Source organism: Equus asinus, chromosome 12 (genome assembly GCF_041296235.1).
Source record: "Equus asinus isolate D_3611 breed Donkey chromosome 12, EquAss-T2T_v2, whole genome shotgun sequence".
NCBI lineage: Eukaryota > Metazoa > Chordata > Mammalia > Perissodactyla > Equidae > Equus > Equus asinus.
The window spans coordinates 29,687,724-29,712,922 of record NC_091801.1 but is presented as its reverse complement, the minus strand read 5'-3'; the positions used below and the strand labels follow the sequence as shown (position 1 = coordinate 29,712,922).

The window sequence follows — 25,199 nt, the reverse complement described above, 5'->3', positions numbered from 1 at the left end:
TCATGAGAAGGAGAAAGCTGAGGGAAGCCTGCACATGGATTTCTCAGTCTCCACTTCTGTCTTTTTCCCTTGCTGATTCTGTTCTGTGTGGGCTGGCCGCTTTTGTTCTTATTGCTGCTAGTGTCATGGAGTTACCAGCCCATTCTTAAATGCTTGCCACTAAAATCTCCAATGTTTCTGGCGGTGCCCTTAGGCAGGAACTCTTCCATGCTCCAACCAAAATAAAGTTAGTACCCTGTGGAGCACTCTGTCTTGAAGGTCTGCCCGGCCCCTGGGAAGAACCTTGGAACCACTGCACCAGAGCTGGGGCCGGGGATTGCAGCCTGCTTCTCCTGCAGTTACACTCCAGCTCTACAAGCAAGCTTGGAGGTGGGGTGGGGTGGAAGCCCCAGGTCTTCTCAGCTTGCTCCTCCCATTGTAGAATCTTTGCCCTGCAAGCAAGCTTGAGCTTCGACCCTACAAATGGGGACTGGGCGGGAGGAGTGAGACCTAGTCTTCTTGGCTATGGTCACATGGAATAGAGGTTCTGCAACACAGAGCTAGGGCGGAATGAGAGAGGCTGTTGCTGCTACCCTCCTGGGGTAAAACTAGAGCCCGACATTGGAAACTGAGGGGAGAGGACACTGGTGTCTTCTCGGCTACACCAACCAAGAGTACAGTTTCTAGCACACAGAGCTGAGCATGGGGAGGATGGGAGCTGGTCATGGCTCAAATGCCACCGACTCTTACTAACATTAGGTAGATTTTGTTAGATACATGTTTCTCCATTTGCTGCATGTAATTTTACCTACGTTATATGTAAGTCAATTTCCCAAGACTTTTTGTAACTTTTTATTTAAAACTCCAGAGATTTTTTTTTATACCAGTTAAATATTTGCTAGGGAGAGGGTCTGAGTGCCTCACATAGCAGTTCTGGAGGTCTCACCCCTCCCTGTTTCTTTATCTCTTAGTCTCTCTGCATAAAATTCTAAATTAATCCTTCAGTACTATTTTCTAATTTCCTTGAAACTTTCTACTTGGTACTTTCTGCTATCCATCTGTTCTTATTTTATTTTATTTATTTTATTTTTTTAAAGATTTTTTTTTATTTTATTCCTTTTTCTCCCCAAAGCCCCCCAGTACATAGTTGTATATTCTTTGTTGTGGGTCCTTCTAGTTGTGGCATGTGGGACGCTGCCTCAGCGTGGTTTAATGAGCAGTGCCATGTCCACACCCAGGATTCGAACCAACGAAACACTGGGCCGCCTGCAGCAGAGCGCGCGAACTTAACCACTCGGCCACGGGGCCAGCCCCTATTTTTTTTTTTTATTTTTTAAAGATTGGCACCTAAGCTAACAACTGTTACCAATCTTCTTTTTTGTTTTTTTTCCTGCTTTTTCTCCCCAAATCCCCCCAGTACATAGTTGTATATTTTAGTTGTAGGTCCTTCTAGTTGTGGCATGTAGGATGCCGCCTCAGCATGGCCTGACCAGCCGTGCCATGTCCGTGCCCAGGATCCGAACCGGCAAAACCCTGGGCTGATGAAGTGGAGCACGTGAACTTAACCACTCGGCCATGGGGCTGGCCCCTACGCATCTGTTCTTATTTCATTTTTATCTGGTTTTGTTTCCTAATTTTTTTCTCTTTTAATGGAAATGATTTCTTCATTGTTTCTTTGATCGTTTTAACATTTATTTTTCATCTTCTTCCATACGATTAAATTCATATTCCAATGGGCAACTTTGATGACTATCTTTCTTAGCCTTATATTTCTAAGTGTGTTTTGGATTTTGGTTTACATGTTCATTTTGAAGGAATTGGGTTTTTTTCTTTTTGATGATTTGTCTGTCTTTCTTGTTTTCAACTATCTCTGTTATGAAACACTGAGATTTCCTCCACTGGACATCTGAGCATCCTACTGAGAACCAGATATGATGGCAATTCAGAATTTCTGCCCCATGGGATACTGCGATTATGCCAGATTTGATCTCAGCGCCGGCAGTTCTGGCTCATTCCTGACTGTGAGGGTGTCTGCATCCTCCCTCTGTCCCATAACTAGGCCTCCAGCTTTCTGAAGCCCAGCAGAGGGCAGCCACAGTTGTTTCTTTTACAGCTTCTTTCATAAGAAAGACAAGACTCCTTTCTGTTTGTAAAGCAGTGAACACATCTCCAGTCCCCATTTTTCCTGGAGCAGTTTTAGTCACTTTCACCTTCCAGACTAATGTTGCCTCTGTCTGTTTCTTGGCCCCAGAGCCAAGCAGGCCACTGCTTCTACTCTGCCCCTTCACTGACATGTCCATTTCCTGTCTGGTTTTCAGATATACTTATCTTGCTTTTCAGCTCCCCCGTTTCTTTTTGGATTGTTCTTATCATTGCTTTTGTTTGGAATGGAGGGAGTGATCAAAGTAGGAACTCATTGCCCCAGCTTGACTAGAGTCCCAAGACTTCCAGAATTTGAATTCAAACACTTCAGTCTTTAGTGTCTTTAGTTCCTCTGGAACGTTCACAGTAGCTTTCGGGATATCTCTCTAGAGAGTGATGAGTGGAATGGATCAACAAGACACAGGAGCAGAAGCAGAGTTTGGATCAGGTAATGGTGAAGCCTGTGGCAGGGTTCACAAGGGCAAGGGCAAGAAAATGAATCATAAGCTGGATTCTAGGCAGGCTAACGAAATAAGGAAGTTAAAACTAGGCAAGATGTTTCAAGTCAGTGTCTAAAGCAGGTAACAGAGGTAGTACTGAGAAGTACTTTGAGCAGCACTTTGCTCTGACAGACATCTTGTTATCCAGAAGCACTCATTATCTACCTAGCAGTAATGCCCAAAGGCCAAGGTTTGTTAAAGAAAAAGTAACTCAGAGGCTGTATAAGTAGATTTGGGATTTGGGTCACCTCCAGGGAAATTTGTCCTTTCAAATTTCCTCTTATTCTGATTTAACTCTTTCAGGACCCAAAACTGTGCCCTGATGGTAGGATCATGTTTCTAAGGGTTGCTGAGGATGGTTTTGAATTTATGTCCTTTAGGTTCTTGGTTCTCCCTCATTGGGATCTTGTCTATGATTCTTTACCCTGTGGAACAGGAACTCAGGTCTTTGGCCTTAAGAGATAAGACTTTTTTTTACACGATACTTGATGTTTCATCATGGTCCCAATGTGTAATTCAATAATAGCCATTTTCAGAATTTAGAAACTATAATGAAAATAAGCAGCTATTAATGGAATCCAACCATCAAGTTTAAGTTTACCAGAAAATAAGAAATAACTTCTCTGAGCTAATTATGGTTAGGTTAAATTTTTTTCTAACTACTTATTGTTTTTGATTCCAAATTAGTAAAAGATTGTGATAAGATTAAGAGTTTGCCTTTGCCTTTACTTGAAATTTGAAAGAGTTCTCTTAACTGCTGTGTTCCTAGGGATTTGAAAAAGCCATGTTTGAGTAGGATTATCTCTTGGTTAAGATCTGAATATTTAATGAACTGCCAAGCTGTATTAGCCCCATTTCCTCAGGCTGCTTTTAGAATGCCATAAATTAAAGAAAAAAGCATCTGAATTCACTGACATTGGTTTTACATTCCTTTAACTTCTGAGTCTCAGGACCCTCAAGCAAAGGCAGCCAGTTACTGGGGCATGATGCATGTGACGTGCTTGAGTCGTCCCAACAGGCACTAAAACAGTGCCCAGCAGTCTATGCCAGACAGACCAAAAGAGGAATAGAAAAGCAATGTTAAAGAAGCACTGATTTCATGGTATTTGGAAAGAACAAATGGAAATGAAATGTGTACGTAGTTCTCCCTCAGATGTGATGAAGGCAAAGGAAAAGACACATGAAGCTAGTTTGGCTAGTCAGATTATATATCAATGTCTGAAAGGACTAGCTGAATGAACATATGTGCTCATGGCCTATTTTTAAAGTCTTGTAAATAGGTAGCATTCATTTAATATATGTTGTCAGGCTTCATATTAATTAGCTATTATATTAAAAAATTAATTCTCTACAAATATTTAGTGACATTAAATATGCAACTCTCCCATAAGCAAGTACATATTTATCTCTCAAACAAGCATGGAGTAATTTAAAGCATCTCATTCTGACAATCAGAAAATGACTGATAATAATAACTTCCAGTAAATCTGAAAATTAGATGAAATGTCGATGGATTTTTTTTCAGGAAGTGAAAATTGCCATATTGACTCAAAGAGAGGAAGAAACTATGAAGAGAACAGAAATCAAAGAAGAAATTGAAAACATAGTCAACAAACCACTCCTAAAAGCTTCCAGTAATTTTGCAGGCAAATTCTACAAATCTGCAGGGAAAAAATAATTCTCTTATAAAGATAGATTTAAAAAACTCCTTATAAAATATTGCCAAATCAATTTCAGTGGTATAATAGAAGAATAATCATATTTTTTACCCAACAAGGGTTTACTTAGTAAGGTAAGGGTGATTCAACATTAAGAAATGCATTAACATAATTCACTTCATTAACTATTGAAAGGAAGAAATTCATATGATCATCTCAATAGATTTTTTTAATATGATAGAATTCAGCATTTTAAAAGCTTTATCAAGGAAAATTTTCAAACATACATAAATGTAGAGGATAGTATAACAAACCTCACGTGTTCATGACACAACTTCAAGTATCAACATTTTGCTTATCTTTAATATTCATGTTTTATTAACACTTCTAGCTTCATCTCAGGCTCTCCTATTTCACCACGACTCAGCAGGGCATGAGTATTCATGACCACTCTCGCCGCTAAACGCTCCAGCATCCAGTAATTGAGTGAAAACCATGCCTATTAATTTAGAATTCTTGGAATGAGAGATGATAGGTTATTAGCAAGTTTGTTGGAATAGCATGTATTTCTGTACACATGTTCATTCAAAGCTTAAAATGACTTAAGATGCCAAAATACAGAACCATGTGTAAGAATTCCAAGAAACTAAACAAGAAATTCTAATGATATACAGAGGAAAAATTAAATGGGTTATGAGACCAGGTGAAACTCTACAAAGAGGAATTGAGACATAGAACATTGAAAAAAGAAATGAGGGACTTATAAATTAGGAAAATGGTTAAGAACCCAGGACTAATCCAATAGAAATACCAAAAGAACTTAATCATCAAGCATTGCTCAATGTGGAAAAACATCTGTAGAAATGTGTTACAACCGTATACAGTGCAGCAAATTTTAACACAGTCTCAGCAACATGCACTTCTTATTTTGTCTGATAAAAGACTTAGATGTTCAAAACAGACAGTGTCTGACATATGTAATCTTTTCAGCAATGATCAAAAAGGTGTTATGTCCGTCAGTAGGTGCAGGGTAAGCAAATTGTGGTGCCTCTATACAATGGAACGCTGCTAGGATATAAAAAGGAAAGAATGATTGATACACACAACAATTGCAGAATAATTATGCTGAGTGAAGGCAGCCAGACAAAAAAGAGTGTATATTGTATGATTCCATTTGTGCAAAATTCTGAAAAATGCAAATTAACATATAGCGGGAGAAAGTGGGTCAGTGACTGTCCGAGGCAGGCAGGAGCAGGAGGGAGGGGAAGACAGGGGCTTCCCAAGGGGTGTGAGGGAACTTTTGAGGTTGATGATGTGGTCTGGATTGTGGTGGTAGTATCAAGGGTATATACATTTCAAAACTTACCAAATGGTACCCTTCAAACACGTGTCGTTCACTGTATGTCCATTAGACCTCCATAAAGCTGTTTTCAAAAGTGTGTAAGAACAGACTTTGATGGAGTTTGCCTCTGATAGCTGAAGGCTGTATTTAGTCCTGAGCAACCTTAGGATATTCTCTAAGAGTTTGCTCACTGAATCCTTAAGATTCTTCCAGGTATTTACAAAGAAATAGGTGTATACAAACAAATAAAATACGTTAACTAATAACATAGGCTGGCACAACTTATTTTATACTATGTAAATAGAATAAAGCTTGCTTAACTCGGTAAAGTTACCTTCTCCCAGAAACCTCCAACACATGTCACACATATGGGCAAAGTATTAACAATCTCACTGAAGTCATGAAGAAGGCAAAGGTGCCTAATATTCTTGCTGCTTTTCAATATTTACTGAACTGCTGGGCCAATGAAATAAGACCAAGGAGGGGAAAGATGTTTACAGCTTGGAAAAGTACAGAAAGTCAGCAAAGAGTGATTATTATTAGACAGTATGGTCATCAAACTAGAAAACCCAAGAGAAACAGCAAGAAGACTTCTAGAAGTAATAAGAGAATTCAGTAGAAAGGCCAGATATAGTATCCTTAGGTTTCCTGTACTCCGAAATAACTATTTAGAAACATGGTGGGGGAGGGGGAGTTTACAACAGCAGCAAAAATTGATCTATAAAATATTCAGGAATAAGCCTACCAAAAACATGTAAGACCTGTTGGAGGAAAACTCTTAAACTATACATGAGAGAAGATTAAATGAATAAATAATTCATGTACTGATTGGGAAGACCTATTCTTGCAAAGATGTTGAAATAGTCCCCTGAAACCTGTTGACATTACCACATCACAATCCTTCCTTCTTTTGAGAAGCAATTGGGATTTTTTTAATGAGGCAAGTTGCATCAATATGTCTTAGAAAATAACAGTTCCCTGGAACGTCTTTAGCTCAAAGCATCTTTGTTTGTGGATTGTTCTGTCTTGTTCTTGCCCCTCAGTGTCCTGAATGAAGTAAACCGTCCCCAGTCTCTGTCTCCATTGAAATGCTGCAGATGTGTTGAGAAGGTGATGCCCAGAGGAGCCCAGAGTTTCTCCCCCAGGGGTGTTAAAGGGGTCTGTCTCCCAGTGGTGCGCATAAAACGTGGCCGTGAGTTGGGCAGGTGTCTCTACCTCCATCCCTTTGACCAGGTGAACCGCCCCAGCTCAGGTGGCCTGGACTGCTCAGGTGGTGTCAACAGGGGTTGTGAGTGTCATTTTGGCTGTGGATGAAGGGACAGTAAAACCCTTTGATGGGTCTCCCTTCCTATCCTGGAAGTTACGTCTGGTATAATTACAGCAAAAGAGCTACTCCAGAGGAGTCATTCCTGATTAGGCAGATACTAAAACAGATGTCATTTGTCATAAATACTTCTTATAAATTCACTGTGGGCCTAATCACAATCCCACCATGGGTTGGCAAGCTGATTCCAAAATTCAATAGGAAGAAAAAACAGGCAAGAACAGCCAAAAATAATTGTTTTTAATTCATGAAGAGAACTTGACCTACCCAATATGAAAACATATAATAAAACTATAATAATTAAAACAAAGTCCAATAGCATATAAGAATTGGTAATAGTAGGAAGAGAGAAATCTAATGTTGGAATAGACTAACAAATCCAGAATTTACTTCCAAAGTCTTATTTAAGGTTCTTTAATGTGGCTTTGATATTTTTTGCTTTTACTCCACCAACAATTCAACAATAGTATCAAAAGCAAAAGTGGGCTCAGCAATTTCTCATTTCTTCTGCTGCTTTCATGCTTCTCTCCTTCAGCCGTTCTTGTAGTCCTGAGAGAAAGAAGAGGGTCAGAGGCATGGACCTTGTTTCTGATGGCTTGATCTCCACTGAGGTAGGCCAGGACAACTGTCTTTGCAAACGGCAGGACAGGTCTGGCCAGGCCACAGGCCACAGTCCCGCCTCACGTCCTGGGAATAATTGAGCAATACTACGTACCAGGCTGAGTTCTGAGTGTTTTGCACATACTTGAGTTGAGTGACTTCTTCAAGGTCTGGCAGCTAGTAAGGATTTGATCTGTCGTTGGGCCTCAGAACTGGGCAGCCTCCCAGGACTTCTTGACATTTCCTCCTACTGCTCTGTTAGCATGCCTGACCTTTTTGGCATGGCTTCCCCGTGCATCTGTGTGCTGGCCTTGTGGACAGCTGTAATTCAGCTGTTACCTATAGCTGCTACCCATTGGTTCAGCCCAGAGGGAACTCTGGAGCTGGGAAATGCCCCTGTTGTAGCCCTTACTGCACCATCTTAAATGTATGTGATGTCTGTGTTTGTCTGTCTCCTTTACTAAACCGCTAGCACCTGGGGGCAGGGACCCTCCTTCTGTCATTTTATTCCTGGAATTTATCATAGTGCTTAGCAGATGCTAAACATTAAATAAATATTTGATAAATTAATGGATTCTAAGATTCAAAGCACCAAATTTTACGAGAATTAGCAGGAATGACCTGGGTTTAGTCACATTGCATCTTCACAATGATCCAAACAACTGACTCTCTGGGCTTCTTTTGTGGTAACTCTGGCCCCCTCCCCCGCCCCCTTTGACTTTGCCTGTTGCAGCCAATGGGATCTGAACGGATGGAGATGCGGAAGCGGCAGATGTCTGCAGCCCAGGAGACACCGGGCTCCACCGTAGGCCAGCACGGAGTGGGGAACCGAGGGTCCAATGCTTGCTGCTTCTGCTGGTGCTGCTGTTGTAGCTGTTCTTGGTAAGGCTGGGGGCTTTTTTATTAATTGCGCTCCTGATTGGGAAATGGCACCCCTGAAGAGTGCCAGTTTATGATTAATTCAGTAAGTGTTTTTTAAACAACTGCTATGTGCCTGACACTGATTTGGGTTCTGTGAAGGACAACAACCAAAAAACAAGAAGAGGCCTCACCCCAGCCCTTGAAGGATGCGTATTCCAAGCCCTGAAATCAGGCTCATGTATGTTAACAACTACAGAGCAGTCTAAGGCAGTTGATGACCGAATATTAACATTTGAGCAGAAATAATGCCCGGATGGTTGGAAAGGCATGAGCTCAAGATTCTCTAGTTGGTGACAAAGGCTTTGGGAAGGAGCTGGAATTTAAGATAGGTCTTAAAGGAATAGGGTTATGAAGTAGAGAGAGCTGGGATTTTATCTTCTGCTGCTGCTGTTTTATTAATTTTGCTTTTTAATAAGGAAAAATGTCAAAATATTTTCTTAACAGAGAGAAAAATCTAAAAACATAGGCTAACTTACTAGGAGAGGAAGAGACACAGTCACTGCTTTAAAAAAAGAGATGTACAACCTGAATGGAAAGCATCCTTGACTGTCTGAGTCACTGTTAAAGGTCTGGAGAAATGCATATGATTTACACCTAGAAATCATAGGAACATGAGATTGCATTTCTGGAATCTTGGGTGTGAAAAGTGCTTGGTGCCAGCAAAATGTGTGCATAACTTTAGGCAATTAAATTATTGTAAATTTGTGTCAGCTTGACTACAAGTTGTACCAAGACCTTGCTATCCAGTGGAGAAGAAAAACTGATATTGGGACTGATCAAGAACAGTGACATTAGGACCGACAGGGAGCTGGAGGCTGAAAATGAAATGTCTGGGAAAGTTTGGTCTGCTCCTGCTTGACTTGGGCCAGTGTTAATTTCCCAGAAGTTCCAGTCTGGTGGTGGGGCCCAGCAATATGACACTCCAAGCACTAACGGAATCGTGATTCTGGGTGGTCTGTTCTTTCAGGGTAGAGCCCCAGACAGCAAGTAGGAATATGGGGGAAATGGGGCTGGCAACAGCTAAGCAGTCTGGCATTGAAGGTAAGACTTTGTTCAGCCCCTCGAAGGAACCTAGAGGACTCCAGAAACCAGAGGAGAGGCACATGTTGGCACACCCTACACATGTGGGTGTCCAGGACCCACCCTAGATGGGGAGGACACCCAACAATGGTGAAGAAACTATGTTTAGGACCCTTTCCCACTCTTTCACTCTGCTAATCATCTCAGTGAGATGATTAGAGGTGATCATCTGAGATGTGCAATGGTGAGACTCCGAGCTGGTGTGTACCCCCCGCCCTTCTCTTGCTGCCTTGGGAAGGCACAATGTATGGGACTGATGGTGGTGGCTGATCCCAGAGCAGGCTCCTCCTACTAGCACCAACTAGGACAAATAAAATATAAATCTATACCTAGACATCATGATGATAGCCACCACTTACGTAGCACATATTATGTGTGTATATAAAAGACAATAGAGCAATGCCCACAAAATACTGGAGCAAAGCGACTAAAAACAGAGTCAAACTATAATTCAGGAGTTAGGTGAAAAAAGACATTTTCAGACATACAAAGGCCAAGAGAATTAACTACCTTCAGACTCTCCCTAAAAGAACTAAGAAAGGGTATGCTTCAGGAAAAAAAGTGAACCCAGAGTATAGTCGTGGGAAACGAGTAACAATGACGGACACAAGCGGGAATCAAATGTAGCTATAAAACAAGGTATTTAATTTCAAAGCTGTAAACAAATAATCCCATGTTAATGATGGATAAATCAAACAACTTCAGACTTCCTTAGAAAAAACTGTAACATTTCCTTTCAAAATTAATGGTATTCATGATTGGTCCAGAAATACAACATACAGGCTCCACATTAATGGAAGACAACAAAATAAATATAGAAAACTTTATCAGCATAGGACAAAGCTGGCATCAGCAAAGAGAGAATGAACTGTTCTATAAATACCAGGATATTAAGGTGACCAGCTCATCCCAGTTGCCTGAGACTTCCTTGATTTTAGCATTGAAAACCCATATCCCAGAAAACCCTCAAGTCCCAGGCAAACCGGGAAGATTGCTCACCCTACCTAGTATCCAAATCCATAAAGATGGGTTTATATTCCTATATTGCACCATATGTAAAAATCAATCCCCCCACCAAAAAAAAGATCAGTTGCAGATGGCTTATAGGCCTGATGTGAATAGCCAGGAAGAAAATACAAGATAATATCTTTATTATCTTGGTGTTGGGAAGAATTACTTTTAAAAATAAAAGCAAAATCTATAAAAGGAAAAGATTCTTATATTTCACTACATTAAAATATAAAAATGGGTTCAACAAGAGAGATAAAAACATATGTCCACACAAAGACTTGCGCTTGGATATTCTTAGCAGCATGATTCAGAGTAGCCAAAAAGTAGAAATAAGCCAAGTGTCCATGAACTGATACAACGGAATATTATTCCACCATAAAAAGGAATGATATATTGATACTGGTAAAACCTGGATGAACCTTGAAGGCATTATGTTACGTGAAAGAAGCCAAATACAAAAGACCACATATTTTACAATTCCGTTTATGTGAACTGTACAGAATAAGTAAATCCACAGAGACAGAGAGTAGAACAGTGGTTGCCGAGGGCTGGGGAAACGGGAGTGACTGCTAATGTGTGCAGAGTCTCTTTCTGGAGCGATGACATGTTCTAAAATCAGGGTGATGGCTGCACAACTGTATAAACATACTAAAAACCATTGATTTGTATCATTTAAATGTCTGAGTTGTATGATGCGTGAATTATATCTTAATAAAGCTGTTTGAAAAATGTTCAACAAGAGACATCAGAAATGAAATGAAAAACTAAAACATATTGGGAGAAGATAGTTACAATGCATTTAACAAAAAATTCAAATCTAGAATATACAAAGAACTTTAGGAGATTAATAGGAAAATAATGACGAAAAGAAAAGGAAGCAAATGAAATGAAACAGAAAAGATCATCCACTTGAGCTCCTACTAACAAGGAGCCAATATAAGAAAGTTAAATACATACCCTTCTAAATCTAACACTTTTCCCTAGAAAAACCTCTCACACATCTGCAAAGGGAGACATGGATGAGAAACTAAGAAAAACTGAAAATGTCTGTGAAGTTCATGAACAGAAGAATGGATAAATACATTGTAGTATGTGATACAATGTAACACCATACAGCACTTAAATTCATGTGCTAGCGAAAAAAAGCAAATTGTAAAGCAATGCATATTGTATAATAACATCTACAGAGTTTGAAAATATGTTTGGATTTATAGATTTATACATATATAGAGAGTGTAGCTTAACTATGAATGGTAATGATAAACAACAATTAAGGCCCATTGTTATCTCAGGGGTAGAGGGGGGAAAGATGAGATGGAAAACAAGTCCAAGCACACAGCAAACTTCAACTGTTTCAATATTTAATTTCCTAGACTTTTTTTTCTCAACATGCTTTTGAGATTTATCCATGTTGATAATACATAGTAAAGTCGGTTTTCAACAAAGGTAAATGGCAACATGTTTTCTAAGCCCTTGTATTATCTTTCTCAAAATTCTGCTTCATGTCCTTCTGAAATTCCATTTTGTGAAAGAAGTCATGCAAATTCTTGATCTCTTAAAAATAAAGTGATTTTTTTCCTTTCTAGAAGGTTGAAGAATTTTTCCTCTTTGTAACTCAAAAACTTACCAAAATATGTCTAATCATGGGTATTCTTTTACTGAATAGTTCTAGAACATAGTGAGCAACCATTTTGGCTTCTATTGACATTTTTGTTTTCTTTCTTTTTTTTTTTTTTGTGAGGAAGACTGGCCCTAAGCTAACATCTGTTGCCAATCCTCTTTTTGCTTGAGGAAGATTGTCGCTGAGCTAACATCTGTGCCAGTCTTCCTCTACTTCATGTGGGTTGCTACCACAGCATGGCTTAACAAGCAGGGCTAGGTCTGTGCCCAGGATGTGAAGCCCCGAAGCCTGGGCCGCCGAAGCAGAGCGAGCAAACTTAACCACTACACTACGAGGCTGGCCCCTCTATTGCCATTTTCTTGTTCTAGTATAACAATAACAATAAACTCAGGTTAAAACAAATTGACAGAAAATATGTTCTTCACTTTTTCAAGAACACATTGTCTCCTTAAGAAATATTCCTACTTTTAAAAGAACAAGACATGGAAAAAATGTCAAAGCTTAAATAAATATTGCATTATTTAGTCACAATGTAACTTCCAGTTGTCTTAGGAATCTTGTGTCAAATTCCTCCTTTCTTTTTAGTAATGTTTTCTGCTTACAAAAGCAGCTTAGGACATCAGGCATTATTCATGCTCCTACAGAGAGAATACCACCCAAGTGCCTCTCAAGTGTGTTTTTGTTTTGTTCTTGTTTTAAGAAACCATTATTTACTGAAACTTTTTAGCTCTGGCATCATGAAAGCAGTAAGTCAAAAGAGTTCCTGCATGTCTAATGACTGCATTTAAGGAAAAATAGAACTACACACACAGTTACTAAAAATTCATAAGCAGATGTGCTGAAAATAGGCTGAAACACTTTTATAAAATGGTGTAGATTATTAAGGAAAGATATCATAAAGGGAATAGAAAAGATAATACAGTAGCAGTAGTAAGATAAAGCAAACTCAAATAAAGATAAAAATCCATTTTGATATTAATAGGAAACTGAAAGCATTCCTGCTAAAGTCAAGAACAAGGCAGGATGTCCATTATCTCCATTCGTAACACTGTATTTTAGGTGTTATTCAATGCAATTAGACAAGAGAAAACAACCTGAGGCCTAAGCACTGGAAAAGAAGAGGAAAAACTCCCTATTTGCAGATAATATGAGAGTAGTACACCTGGAAACCCCAGAGAATTGTTGCTACACTGATGCAAACACAAAAGAATTCAGTGAAGAAGAAAGATATAAAATTAACGTAAAAAATAATAGCCTTCAGAATGTAAAGAACTCTTACAATTCAAAAATAAAAAGACAGATAAGCCAATTTAAAAATGGGCAAAGGATCTGAATAAACATGTCTCCAAAGAAGATGTACAAATAGCCAATAAACACATGAAAAGATGCTCAATGTCATTAGCCATTAGCAAAATGCAAATCAAAATCACAATATGATATTACTTCATACCTGCTTAAATGGCCAGAACAAAAACGACAGAGGATAACAAATGTTGGCAAGGAAATGGAGAAATAAGTTCCTCCAGCATTGCTAGTGGGAATGTAAAATAGTGCAACTGCTTTGGAAAACACTTTGGGACTTCCTGAAAATTTTAAAAATATAGTTACTATATGACAGCATTTGCACTCCTAGGTATCTACCCAAGAGAAATAAGAACTGACATGAACACAAAAACTTGTATGTGGCTATTCCTAGTCAAATTATTCACAATAGCCAAAAACTGCAAACAGGCTAAATGTCCATCAACTGATGAATGGATAACAACATGTGGTATAGCCATACAATGAAATATTACTCAGCCACAAAAAGGAATGAAGTACTGATACATGCTACAACATGGTGAACCTTAAAAACATTATGCCACGTGAAAGAAGCCAGCCACAAAAGACCACATACTGTATAATTCTGAATAGGCAAATCCACAGAGACAGGAAGTAGATTAGTGTATGTCTAGGGCTAGTGGAGGTGGGAGATAGGAGGTAAGGAGGAGTGACTACTAACCGGTATGGGGCTTCTTTGGGGGGTGATGAAAATGTTCTGAAATTAGGTAGTAGTAATGGTGGTACAGCCTGGTGATTATGCTAAGAACCACGGGATTGAATACTTTAAGTGGGTAACTTTATGATATATAAATGATAGCTCAATAATGCTATTAAGAAAGTAACAGCCTTCGTGTGTATAAATAATAACCAGTTAGAAGATGAGATGTAAGTGAAAATTCCATTTACAATAACAACAAAAATATTTGGAATAAATTTACAATGAAATGTACAAAGTGTATATAAGCAAATTTGAACTCTCTTGAAAGATACAATACAGTCATGAGCTTCCTAGTGATGTTTCTGTCAATGACAGACCGTATCTATGACAGTGATCCCATAAGATTAGTACCATAGAGCCTATGTGTGTGGTAGGCTAGTCCATCAAGGATTGCACAGCACACACTACGATGTCCACACAGTGATGAAATAGCCTAACAACACATTCTTCAGAACATACCCCCATAGTTAAGGGATGCATGGCTGTAGTAGATTTTGATTGTACTCTTTCACAGTTTTCTCTAATACTTCTGTATGTGTCCCTACAAATTTATAAAACTTCCATTTCAACTGGAAACAAAGTCTGGAGAATGTATACTTTTTTTCAAGGTGCAGGATATGAAATGAAAACCCAAAACATTATGATAATCTTACTTTTTTACTACTTTCTAATGGATGTATATTCATGAAAAGAATTATTATTCCAGGGCTGGCCCTGTGGCTGAGTGGTTAAGTTCATGCACTCCACTTTGGTGGCCCAGTGTTTTGCTGGTTCGGATGCTGGGTGCAGACATGGCACCGCTCGTCAGGCCACCCTGAGGTGGCGTCTCACATGCCACAACTAGAAGGACGCACAACTAAAAATATGCAACTATGTACTGGGGAATTCGGGGGGAAAAAGCAGAAAAAAGAAAAAAGATTGGCAACAGTTGTTAGCTCAGGTGCCAATCTTTAAAAAAAGAAAAGATTATTCTTCTAATTGTAATTGAATAATAATTTTAACTCTCCCTCAATTAGTGTAGACCACAATATTATAAATACAATTTATTTTGCTAATACTTCATTGTCCTGCTTTTGGTTTTCTTAAGAAAACCTTTAATCAGGGTCATTTTTTTCAAGAAAAAGAAGAAATTCTACTTCGTAATCTGCAGTTCTCTTTAAAATATTTCTAAAAGTCTTTCCTTGCTACAGAATGATCTCAACTGACATGTAAACGTCTTGTCTCGTGCAGTCTCACTGTTAGAAACCAAGAAGAACAGAGACCCAGGAGGGCTTCCCATGAGCTCAGAAGAGAAGACCTTCCAACCTGTGAAGAAAGGTAATCTCTCATATGGGTTAGCTCACTAAACGGACAGAAATGGCAACGTTATTAGTTTGACTTTTTTTGCATTATATGTTTCAACAGAGCACACAGTTTCTCCAAATGCACTTTAATAATATCAAATCATAACAGCCATCACATTTTCACCCTAAAGAATTCCTTTTAGTTCATTGGGTGACAGGGAGAAAACTTAGTTCCATTATAATCCCATCCCTGCATATCATAAATAAAAATCAATGCTTCTTGACAAAACGTATGACATTGTTTTGTTTTTACATGATATGCTTTTACAATAAAAGACCATAATGAAACACATGTTCGGTTTTCAAGAAAGTTTTAAAAGTCCATGTTTTTCTTAATTATAAACTTATACTTTAGCTAATGTATTATTTTTTATTTTTATTTATTTATTTTTTTTAGGAATATTAGCCCTGAGCTAACTGCTGCCAATCCTCCTCTTTTTGCTGAGGAATACTGGCCCTGAGCTAACATCCATGCTCATCTTCCTCTACTTTGTTTATTTATTTATTTCTTTTATTTTTTATTGAGTTACTGATAGCTTACAATCTTGTGAAATTTCAGTTGTACATTATTGTCTGTCAGTCGTGTTGTAGGTGCACCCCTTCACCCTTTGTGCCCACCCCCCACCCCACCTTTCCCCTGGTAGCCACTAATCTGTTCTCTTTGTCTACATTTTTAAATTCCTCATATGAGTGGAGTCATACAGAGATTGTCCTTCTCTATCTGGCTTATTTCATTTAACATAATTCCCTCAAGGTCCATCCATGTAGTTGCAAATGGGACGATTTTGTTCTTTTTTATGGCTGAATAGTATTCCATTGTATATATATACCACATCTTCTTTATCCAATCATCTGTTGATGGGCACTTAGGTTGCTTCCACGTCTTGGCTATTGTAAATAATGCTGCAATGAACATAGAGGTGCATGGGACTTTTGGAATTGCTGATTTCAGGTTCTTTGGATAGATACCCAGTAGTGGGATAGCTGGATCGTATAGGCACATGAAAAGATGTTGATCATCGCTGTGCATCAGGGAAATGCAAACCAAAACTACACTAATATAGAGAAAGGGTGGAGCAAAATGGTGGGGTGAGCTGACCCAGGATTCTCTCCCCTCCAAAATACAACAAAGGATTGGAAAAACTGAATTTCAGAGAATAAATCTAATGCCAACACATTAGAGACCTACAACACCAAGAAGGCGGAGATCATAAACCTTGCTCACAGCCTCGGAGGCACTGGAACGGGTAGGAGAGAACATCGCTTCCTCCCCTAGAGTCTGTGATCGCTGCTGCGTGGGTCCGGGAAGGAGCCGGGGAGGCGCCGCATGACCAGGGGGTCATCCAGGACTCCTGCCACTGGTTCAGTGGAAACCCACTGACGGGGGAAAGCTTCCGTGTGCAGGGACCCCATAAACCCAGGGCCTCGGGAGACCAGAGAACAGAACTGATCTGAATCCAGATCGGTGAATGAGAATAGCAGCCCCTCCCTCACAGAAAAGCGCACTGGGCACCGCCATCTTGCCCGAAGGCGGAGAGCTCAGAACACGCGGCTCTCGACCCCCCCCATCTAGTGGCGACAGGCTGTAACTGCAACCGAATTCTACCACCATGAGAAAAAACCACTCCTCTACCATCCAGCAATTTATAAAAGCCCCAGACCAGAAGGAAAACAATAAAAACATAGAATTAAGTCCTGAGGACTTGGAATTAGGTAAACTAAGTGATAATGAGTTCAGAGCAGCTATAATCAAAAAACTCAATGAGGTAGAGAGAAAGATAGAGAAACAAGCCAATGAGTTCTGGAGTTACTTCACAAAAGAGATTCAAATCATAAAGAAGAATCAAACAGAATTACTAGAGATGAAAAACACAATGGACCAGATAAAACAGAATACGGATTCCCTGAATGGCCGTGTAGACACCATAGAAGATCAAATTAACATAATTGAAGATAGACAGGCTGCATGGCTCCAGACAGAGGAAGAAAGAGAACTAAAAATTTAAAAAAAAGAGGAAAATCTCCAAGTGATAGTGGATTCAATGAGGAGTAAGAACTTAGAGATCATAGGAATTCCCGGGAACGTGGAAAAGGAAAATGGAGCAGAAAGTGTGCTTAACGAAATTATTGACGAGAACTTCCCAAATCTAGGGATTGACGGAGAAATGTGTGTAGAGGAAGCTTTCAGATCTCCTAGATTTGTTAATGTAAAAAGACCTACCGCAAGGCACATAGTAGTACAATTGGCAAGAAGGAAAGATAAAGGAAGAACACTCAGGGAAGTAAGAAAAAAGAAGAGAATAACCTATATAGGAGCCCCTATCAGACTTTCAGCAGATTTCTCTACAGAAACCTTACAAGCTAGGAGAGAATGGAGTGACATATTCAAAGCTTTAAAAGATAAAAGTCTTCAGCCAAGAATACTCTGTCCAGCAAGAATTTCCTTCAGATATGAGGGAGAAATTAAATCTTTTCCAGACAAACAAAAGTTAAGGGAATTTGTAACTAAAAGCCCTCCATTACAAGAAATCCTCAAGAAGGCTCTCATACCTGAAAAAAGAAAAAAGGGAGAAAGAGGTCACAATCCACAGACTAGGGAGACCGATAGATAGAACCAGAACAGGATAGCAAATATTCAGCTGTAGCATTAGGGTAAAAATAAGGAAACTACCAAAACAAGGACGATCTTAGCACTCTAACTACCAAATAATAAGACGAGTTGGAATAAAAAATGAAAATAATAATTTAGGAGGGGAAGAGCAAAGGGTCTAAATCAGTATTGGCCAAGTAAGTAAGAGACCACCAGAGAATAGACTATATTATACACAAGATTCTAAATACAAACTTCAGGGTAGACACTAAAATAAAATACAGAACAGAGTCACAAATCATAAATAAGGAAAAATCTAAGAAACCCAGCATAAGAAATTGCAGTATTAAATGGGTAGGCTAAAGCACACAGGAAAAGAAATGCAGGAAAACAAGATAATGAGCGACAGATTGACAGCATTAAGTCCACATGCATCAATAATCACTCTCAATGTAAATGGATTGAACTCTCCAATAAAAAGACACAGAGTGGCAAAATGGATTAAAGAAAAAGATCCAACAATTTGTTGCCTCCAAGAAACACACCTCAGCCCCAAGGACAAACACAGGCTCAGGGTGAAGGGGTGGAGGACAATACTTCAAGCTAATAGCAAGAAAAAAAAGTCAGGTGTTGCAATTCTCATATCAGACCAAGTGGATTTCAAAATAAGACAGGTAAAGAGAGACACAGAGGGACAATATATAATGATCAAAGGGACACTTCATCAAGAAGAAATAACGCTTATAAATATCTATGCACCCAACACAGGAGCACCAAGATTCATAAAGCAACTATTAACAGACCTAAAGGAAGATGTTAAAAACAACACAATAATAGTAGAGGACCTCAACACCCCACTCACATCAATGGACAGATCATCCAGACAGAAAATCAACAAGGAAATAGTGGAGCTAAATGAAAAACTAAAACAATTGGACTTAATAGACATATATAGATCACTTCACCCTGAAAGAGCTGAATACACATTCTTCTCAAGTGCACATGGAACATTCTCAAGGATAGACCGTATGTTGGGAAACAAGGCAAGCCTCTACAAATTTAAAAAAATTGAAATAATAACAAGCATCTTCTCCGATCATAATGCTATAGGGCTAGAAATTCATTACAAGAAAAAAGCTGAGAAAGGCACAAAGATGTGGAGACTAGACAACACACTACTGAACAAGCAATGGATCATTGAAGAAATTAAAGAAGAAATAAAAGATACCGGAAACAAATGAAAATGATAGCATGCCATACCAACTCATATGGGATACAGCAAAAGCTGTATTAAGAGGAAAATTCATCGCAATACAGGCATATCTTAACAAACAAGAAAAATCCCAAATAAGCAACCTTAAACTCCACCTAACTGAACTAGAGAAAAAAGAACAAATGAAGCCCAAAGTCAGCAGAAGGAGAGAAATAATAAAAATCAGAGTAGAAATAAATATTATTGAAATGAAAAAGGCAGTAGAAAGGATCAATGAAACAAAGAGCTGGTTTTTTGAGAAGATAAATAAAATTGACAAACCCCTAGCCAGACTTACAAAGAAAAAAAAGGGAGAAAGCTCAAATAAACAAAATCAGAAATGAAAGAGGAGAAATAACAACAGACTCTGCAAAAACACAACGGATGATAAGAGAATACTATGAAAAACTGTATGCCAACAGAATGGATAACCTAGAGGAAATGGATAAATTCTTGGACTCCTACAATCTCCCAAAGCTCACTCAAGAAGAGGCAGACAATTTGAGCAGACCAATCACAAGGAAAGAGATTGAAACAGCAATCAAAAACATCCCAAAGAATAAAACCCCAGGACCAGATGGCTTTCCTGGGGAATTCTACCAAACTTTCAGAGAGGATTTAATACCCATCCTTTTCAAGCTATTCCAAAAAATTAGAGAAGATGGAACACTTCCTAACACATTCTATGAGGCCAACATCACGCTGATACCAAAACCTGACAAGGACACCACGAGAAAAGAGAACTACAGGCCAATATCACTGATGAACATAGATGCAAAAATTCTCAACAAAATTTTGGCAACCAGAATTCAGCAATTCATCAAAAGGATCATACATCATGATCAGGTGGGATTTATACCAGGGACACAGGGATGGTTCAACATCCGCAAATCAATCAATGTGATACACCACATCAACAAACTGAGGAATAAAAACCACATCATCATCTCAATAGATGCAGAGAAGGCATTTGACAAGATCCAACAGCCATTTATGATAAAAACTCTGAACAAAATGGGCTTAGAAGGAAACTACCTCAACATAATAAAGGCCATATATGACAAACCCATAGCCAACATCATACTCAATGGGCAAAAACTGAACGCCATCCCCCTGAAAACAGGAACAAGACAAGGATGCCCTCTATCACCACTCTTATTTAACATAGTACTGGAGGTCCTGGCCAAGCAATCAGGCAAGAAAAAGGAATAAAAGGAATCCAAATAGGGAGGGAAGAAGTGAAACTCTTGCTGTTTGCAGATGACATGATCTCATATATAGAAAACCCCAAAGAATCCACTGGAAAACTGTTAGAAGTAATCAACAACTACAGCAAAGTTGCAGGGTACAAAATCAATTTGCATAAATCAGTAGCATTTCTATACTCCAATAATGAACTAACAGAAAAAGAACTCAAGAGCACAATACCATTCACAATCGCAACAAAAAGAATAAAATACCTTGGGGTAAATTTAGCTAAGGAAGTGAAGGACCTATATAATGAAAATTACAAGGCCTTTCTGAGAGAATTGGATGACTACATAAGGAGATGGAAAGACATTCCATGTACATGGATTGGAAGAATAAACATAATTAAAATGTCCGTTCTACTTAAAGCAATCTACAGATTCAACGCCATCCCAATCAGAATCTCAATGACATTCTTTACAGAAATAGAACAAAGAATCCTAAAATTCATATGGGGCAACAAAAGACCCCAAATTTCTAAAGCAATCCTGAGAAAGAAGAACAAAACGGGAGGCATCACAATCCCTGACTTCAAAACATACTACAAAGCTACAGTAATCAAAACAGCATGGTACTGGTACAAAAACAGGTGCACAGATCAATGGAACAGAATTGAAAGCCCAGAAATAAAACCACACATCTATGGACAGCTTATCTTCGACAAAGGAGCTGAGGGCATACAATGGAGAAAAGAAAGTCTTTTCAACAAATGGTGCTGGGCAAACTGGAAAGCCACATGTAAAAGAATGAAAATTGACCATTCTTTTTCACCATTCACCAAAATAAACTCAAAATGGATCAAAGACCTAAAGGTGAGACCTGAAACTATAAGGCTTCTAGAAGAAAACGTAGGCAGTACACTCTTTGACATCAGTATTAAAAGGATCTTTTCGGACACCATGCCTTCTCAGAGAAGGGAAACAATAGAAAGAATAAACAAATGGGACTTCATCAGACTAAAGAGCTTCTTCAAGGCAAATGAAAACAGGATTGAAACAAAAAAACAACCCACTAACTGGGAAAAAATATTTGCAAGTCATATATCTGACAAAGGCTTAATATCCATAATATATAAAGAACTCTCACAACTCAACAACAAAAAATCAAACAACCCAATCAAAAAATGGGCTGGAGACATGAACAGACATTTCTCCAAAGAAGATATACGGATGGCCAATAGGCACATGAAAAGATGCTCATCATCGCTGATCATCAGGGAAATGCAAATCAAAACTACACTGAGATATCACCTTACACCCATTAGAATGACAAAAATATCTAAAACTAATAGTAACAAATGTTGGAGAGGTTGTGGAGAAAAAGGAACCCTCATACACTGCTGGTGGGAATGCAAAGTGGTGCAGCCACTATGGACAAGAGTATGGAGATTCCTCAAAAAATTAAAAATAGAACTACCATACAATCCAGCCATCCCACTACTGGGTATTTATCCAAAGAGCTTGAAGTCAGCAATCCCAAAAGTCCTATGTACCCCAATGTTCATTGCAGCATTATTTACAATAGCCAAGACGTGGAAGCAACCTAAGTGCCCATCAACAGACGAATGGATAAAGAAGATGTGGTATATATATACAATGGAATACTGTTCAGCTGCAAAACAGAACAAAATCATTCCATTTGCAATAACATGGATGGACCTTGAGGGAATTATGTTAAGTGAAATAAGCCAGCTAGAGAAGGATAATCTGTGCATGACTCCACTCATATAAGGAATTTAAAAATGTGGACTAAGAACAGTTTAGTGGATACCAGGGCAAAGGTGGGGTGGGGGGTGGGCACAAAGGGTGAAGTGGTGCACCTACAACGCGAATGACAAACATTAATGTACAACTGAAATTTCACAAGATTGTAATCTATCATTAACTCAATAAAAAAAAAACTACACTAAGATAGCACCTTACACCCATTAGAATGACAAAAATATCTAAAACTAATAGTAACAAATGTTGGAGAGGTTGTGGAGAAAAAGGATAGCCCATACACTGCTGGTGGGAATGCAAACTGGTGCAGCCATTATGGAAAACAGTATGGAGATTCCTCAAAAAATTAAAAATGGAACCACCATACGATCCAGCTATCCCACTACTTTTTTTTTTTAATACATGGGACGCATGCCACAGCATGGTGTGCCAAGCAGTGCCATGTCCGCACCCAGGATCCGAACCAGTGAATCCCAGGCGCTCAAGCGGAACATGTGAACTTAACCCCTGCGCCACCAGCCGGCCCCTTATTTTTTAAGTTTAAGTATTTTGAGAAAAAGTTGAAAAGCAACAAATAAATGACTTTCCATAGTGCCAAATTTTAAAATTGTCTTTTTTCCTTCCTATACTATCAATTGATTTCCTTTCACTTAACTGTCCTTACACCTTTTCTTGGTATTATGCCTATATAATTGCACATACTAGACAAATCGCCTAAACGCATTGTTCAAATAGGACTTGTATTAAATTGCTTATTTCTGAGGGGAAAAAATACAAGAAGCCCAAAAGTTTACTTAAATGTTTTTCTTCTTTGTTCATCTTATTTATCCTTACCCAGATTTTTCAAAGTCTGGGAAGCATATTAAAATCTTCCACAATTTATGAGTTTGTTAAAAACAGCTTTTATCTTAAAAACAACAGATTCTACATAAATCTCAAAGTTTTTGCATTGCTGGGCCCACAGAAAGTAAGGAAAATGACAAAGTACCTGAAAAACAAAACCCTGAGTGGAGACTGCTCAGCACAGGAGAGTAGGGTTTTCTCTGAGGGCAAGGCCGGGAAGACAATTGCTGGAGGCCGCATGGGTGTGGGACAAGCTGTTGAAATTGAGATTTCCCGATTAAGCCTTGATCTGTGAAAGGAGCTAGGGCGGTCCTGGGTCAGGAGCACTTCCTATATCTCAGAAGAAGCAAACACAACCTCTCTGCAGGAAAGAAAACATCCTCAATTTTGACTCTTGGTTTCCCAAAGGTTAAGATCAACCAAAAATTATGAAACTACAAGGAAACAACATACCACAAATGAGAGTCAGTAGAAACAACATTCAGATTTAGAACCCGAAGGACTTCAGATGTTAGAATCATCTGTAATAAAAATATAAAACATAAAATGTAATAAAATATAAGCTAATAAAAAATAAAATGGTCTCTGAAATGTTTAAACCACCTAAAGATGGAATCACAAAAATGAGTAAGCAGCATTCAACTATCACAAATGTCCAGGAGTCCTGTGACATTGTACTATAGTTCTGCAAGATGTTACAACAGGGAAAACTGGGCAAGTGATATGTGAGATCCCTCTGTATTTTTTTTCTTAATTTTTAAATTTTTTTGAGGCCGGAAGTCCAAAATCAAGGTGTTGGCAGAGCCACGCGATCTCACTGCTCTAAGGGGGGATCCTTCCTTGCTCTTCCAGCTTCTGGTAGTTGCCAAGAATCCTTAGTATTCCTTGGCTTGTAGCTACATCAAGCCAGTCACATGACCTCCTTTTCCCCATGTGTCCATCTCTGTGTCCAAATTCCCCTTTTTAAAAGAACACCCGTCATGTTGGATTAGGGCTCCCTGTGATGACCTCATCTTGACTTGGTTAAATCTGCAAAGGCCCTATTTCCAAATAAGGTCACATCCTGAGGTCCTGGGTTTTAGGACTTCAACACAAGTTTTTTAGGGAACACGATTCAACCCATGACAAAATTCAACCCTTCCTACAAAATAAACACTGGATCCAATTGGTTTTACGGGTTAGTTCCAGGAGAAGATCATTCCAAGGTTGTCCATGTCTTGTGTAATCACCCAGATGTCTAAGAGGCCAATGTAACAGTGACACCAACACCAGCTGAGGATGGTACAAGAATGCAAAATTAGAGATGCATCCTCCTCAGGAACTCTGGCCACATACAACACCACGGGTGCATCTCAGACACCTGGGGTGAAAAAAGCGAGTGGCAGGGGACAACATATAGTAAGCCAATTTTATACAGTTAAAACAAAAAGTAGAAAATATATTCTTCAGAGCTACATACATACATAAAAACTGAAAAACAGAGTAATGGAAAAGAGATAGCACAGATAATTACTAGACTGTGTTTTCTGACCCCAATACAATTAAAATAAAAACAAATGAAAAAAGGTAGGCCGCAAATCATGGATAGTGGTTCTCCTGGGGATGGGGGCGTCAGGCGAGCCCCGTGTGGATGCAGCGCCGAGGTGAACGCAGCTGCTGGTGGTGGCCTGGTTCTGAAGGGAAATGGTGAATTCCTAAGGGTTCATTTTGTTGTCAACCTTCGTAACTTGCATTTATATAACATATTCTTTTCTCTTTCTCAAATAGTACAGAGTTTTGAAAAACACTAAACAGACACCACCCCCTTCGCTGCTCTGGAGGTTAGTGTGCTCAGGTCTGACTTAGGTCTGTGACAGATGCCTGGGAGTTTTGGTCAGGCGGTTATAGGATTTTTCTTTACTTCTATAATTTAAAGACCTTGGCAGGATGTGCCTAGATGTAAACAAGTATGTTCTTAGCAGTTGTTCCAGCCATTTCATTTGC

General features: G+C 38.9%; 1 protein-coding gene across 6 annotated transcripts in view; it reads left to right on the top strand.

Moving 5' to 3' along the window:
- The window catches only part of RGS20 (regulator of G protein signaling 20), a 95,043-nt gene that overhangs the window by 62,720 nt on the left and 7,124 nt on the right, over positions 1-25,199 (top strand). For all 6 annotated transcript variants that reach the window (XM_044744157.2, XM_070481279.1, XM_070481281.1 and 3 more), the window contains 2 exons: positions 8,279-8,427; positions 15,450-15,536. In XM_044744157.2, coding sequence (XP_044600092.1) covers positions 8,282-8,427; positions 15,450-15,536 — 233 coding nt within the window. In that variant the 5' untranslated portion in view covers positions 8,279-8,281. The remainder of the gene's footprint in view (positions 1-8,278; positions 8,428-15,449; positions 15,537-25,199) is intronic.